General features: G+C 46.2%; 1 protein-coding gene across 1 annotated transcript; it reads right to left on the minus strand.

Annotated features, from left to right (window-relative positions):
- Window positions 1-1,150: 1,150 nt before the first annotated feature.
- Window positions 1,151-2,867, minus strand: LOC135829781 (uncharacterized). The gene is made up of 3 exons (XM_065342165.1): window positions 2,480-2,867; window positions 1,925-2,215; window positions 1,151-1,776 (listed from the first exon to the last, which is right to left on the minus strand). Exons 1-3 carry the CDS (start codon window positions 2,595-2,597, stop codon window positions 1,451-1,453), a joined length of 735 nt encoding a protein of 244 aa, XP_065198237.1. The 5' UTR covers window positions 2,598-2,867; the 3' UTR covers window positions 1,151-1,450.
- Window positions 2,868-3,390: the final 523 nt, after the last annotated feature.

Here is a 3,390-nt window from a genome sequence, read left to right on the forward strand (position 1 = left end):
TACTCCATACATAACGGACAGAGTGTCAGACAAGCTAAGCCAGGGAGAAGTGGATAGATTGACATGGACATGACAGGTCTGTCCAGGTCTCAATCATCATAAATAATACATACATGTTCTCCTGTAGTTGATTGTTCCAACTAGGAACACGCGCTTCTTGCCGAACTTGACACTTGACTGACTCACGACTGCCATCCAGAGCACACGAAGAGCACGTCGCACCTTCCACTCGGCAAACCTGCAAGAAAGCACCACTCCCTGCTCAATACACAGTGTTTCGTTGCGAATAGCTATACTGCAGGGAGTCGTAAAATACCGGGAGGCGACACGCCACACATTTCACGATCCGAGGATTGCCGCACTCGACCCGCGAAATTTGAAGCGTGATTGAAACGTCGTCGTCATCTTCTTTTTCTCAATTGTTTTTGCTATATGCTTCGAGGCTATTCTGGATCTCCAGAGCGAAAGCTGGTTGTTTCTGATACGTACCACGCATTACCTTAGGTTGAGCCGTGGCTTTTAATTTTTTTTGGAAGTTCACTGCTTTGGAGACGACGGAATGTCAAGGTAAGTTATTCACGAAATGTACTCAAATTTGAATTGAGTCAATGCGAATGACACCCTGTTTTCGGAATAGTTCTCCACTAAACACACCATGCCCATGGCCCCTTCATGTTGTCCAAGTTCCATTCTAGGTTTGTGTGAAGTTTCGAGATGAAGTTCGACGATGTACTCACCTTTCCATGGAAGGGAAAAAAAAGTAGCATATCAAACAGAATCCATGCAGTATTTGATGCCACTATCCTCATTCTTCTGCAATCAAAGTGTTTCACATCTATATGGCCCATGAACTGCAAACAATATTTGTCATTTCTTAACTGTTCATAGCTGTTCATAACTGTTCTGAACACATTGCCTTCAGGAAATGTAAGGCCGAGTCGCCTCACCGACTGAGCAAAGTTCTCTGCGACGAAAGTCACACTATCGGCGAATGCACTCAAGGTGAATACCCGTCAATATCCTGTATACTGCTTGTACCGCTTATCACAGTAGCATACACACAAGCACACATACACACACACACACACACACACACACACACACACACACACATGCATGCTCGTGCACACACAAGCGCAAAATTCACATATCACTGGTTCAGTTGTTTTTATCTGTGTCGTATTTTGTCTTATACAGAGCTTCCGAGCCACGCCGAGTCACCTGACCAACTGAAGAAGGTTCTGTGCGACGAAAGTCACACTATCGGCGAATGCACTCAAGGTGAATACCCTGTGGACTGCTTATACCACTTATCACAGAAGCACACACACACACACACACACACACACACACACACACACACACACACACACACACACACACACACACACACAAGCGCAAAATTCACATATCACTGGTTCAGTTGTTTTTATCTGTGACGTATGGTGTCTTATACAGAGCTTCCGAGCCACGCCGGGCCACCTGAATTCTCCAAACAAGGCTGAAGGCTTGTCACGGCATCCTTGCCAAATAAAGGTATAAGCTGCAGCAAGTTGTCGTTGCGACACCTTGCTCCTTCCAGCTCACGCCGCACGGCCACAAAGCACCAACCACCATGGTACTTTTCAGCAAGGTGAGACAAATTGTCAATCACCGGTTCGGGGATGGCTTCAGCAGCTTTGGATGGTGCTATTGACGCTTTCCTGATAGCAGCGGCAGCCGTGGCATGCAGGTAGCTTATCAGATTCGCTAGCACTGCAGATGTAACTTCCAAATCTGAAGAAGAGAAAAGAAAAAGACAACATAATAAGGACTGGTGGTTGCAGAGACTGTACTAGTATTCAAAAGCCAGCGTTTGCATACCTAGTCTGCATACCTAGTCAGAAGCCAATTTTTTTCCAACATGCATGCAAAACGCACTGACCTTCACAATTGATTTTCACTTCGGGAATAGCCGTTGCGATGACGGACAGCATTTGTTGCCATGCTTGCGAAATATCAGCACCCTTGCATGCCTTCAGCTGGCACACTTCCTGGCGTAGCAGATTTGCAGTACCTGATGCCTTGTGTAACCGTGTCATAATAACATGCAGGAATGACTCCGTCGCCTCAGTAACACTCGCCTGTCTCATTGTCAGCAGTTTGCAAATTCCATGGATCACTGCACCTTCCATAGGCCTGTACACCATGATGGCACTACCACTCTTACATCGATCTGCACATAGACAAAGTATGGTTTGAGGATGGAGGTTTACATCATCTACGGTGATGATACATACTAGGTACACACGTAAATTTTCAGGACTTCAATAAATATCCTGTCGCAGTGAACAGACAATGCATCGTGGGCAGACTAGGATGAAAAGGATGGTGTCGACCACCTAATTTATCGGGTCAGTTCGGGCACTTAGGTATGCTACAGATTATACATTCGTGTCCACAAGGAAGAGACAAAAACATGCAAACGAAAGAATCTCACCTGTAGCCCACAGCTGAACATCCCCACAACTCAGGTCACCAAGTGAATACGTGGCGTCATCTACATCTTCCACGGTGGACTCATCACTTTGGCAGTCATCTCTGTCAAGCTCCATCATCCTTTACTTCGAAGGCCAAGGCACAAAGTATTATTACTTAGAAAAACAAAACGAACTGCTGACACTGGATTCGTTGTGTGCAGGATAATTTTATTGAGTTTTCAAATTTTTTGGACCAAACAGCGAACGCGTCCTTTTGCATGACCTGCGCCGCTTTGACCTCATGGGAAGTCCCTCGCCATGCAGCGCGTGAGGTCTCAGCACTCGTGCCCGAGCTGAGGCAATCATCCGACGCGGTTGTGCATCTCGTGTCGCCTCCCGGTATTTTACGACTCCCTGCTATACTGGCTCTCAACGTCTGTTTAGCACAACTCCATGAGCGACTCTGATTCATGCTGTTACCTGGAGCTTCACGAGGTGTTTGTCGCGCTGGAAACAAAATGTCTCAGAAAGTTTGTATCCCAGGTGATGGTTTGGCCTGGAGAGCAGTATATAAGTGGTGCTTTTCAGGCAAAATCTTCCTCAGCCTACTCAAGCTCAACTGATGAGGGGTTAATTCCCCGAAACACTGTGTATTGAGCAGGGAGTGGTGCTTTCTTGCAGGTTTACCGAGTGGAAGGTGCGACGTGCTCCTCGTGTGCTCTGGATGGCAGTCGTGAGTCAGTCAAGTGTCCAGTTCGGCAAAAAGCGTGTGTTCCTAGTTGGAACAATCCACTTCATGACTATTACCGCCGAAGTCGCAACTTCTAAGTTCGTATTTTCTCCTGTGTTTTCAATACTCCAGCATATCACACTATTGTGTTCCATGATGAAACTACTTGTATTAAATACAGTGTGTTGTTATTGTTTTCTA

Source organism: Sycon ciliatum, chromosome 13, assembly GCF_964019385.1.
Source record: "Sycon ciliatum chromosome 13, ocSycCili1.1, whole genome shotgun sequence".
Taxonomy (NCBI): Eukaryota; Metazoa; Porifera; class Calcarea; order Leucosolenida; family Sycettidae; genus Sycon; species Sycon ciliatum.

Coding starts and splice junctions, on each gene's coding strand:
- LOC135829781 (XM_065342165.1), bottom strand. CDS start 2,597: ATGATGGAGCTTGACAGAGATGACTGCCAAAGTGATGAGTCCACCGTG. Junction 2,216..2,479: donor TGTTCAGCTGTGGGCTACAG/GTGAGATTCTTT, acceptor GTCTATGTGCAG/ATCGATGTAAGAGTGGTAGT. Junction 1,777..1,924: donor AGTGAAAATCAATTGTGAAG/GTCAGTGCGTTT, acceptor TCTCTTCTTCAG/ATTTGGAAGTTACATCTGCA.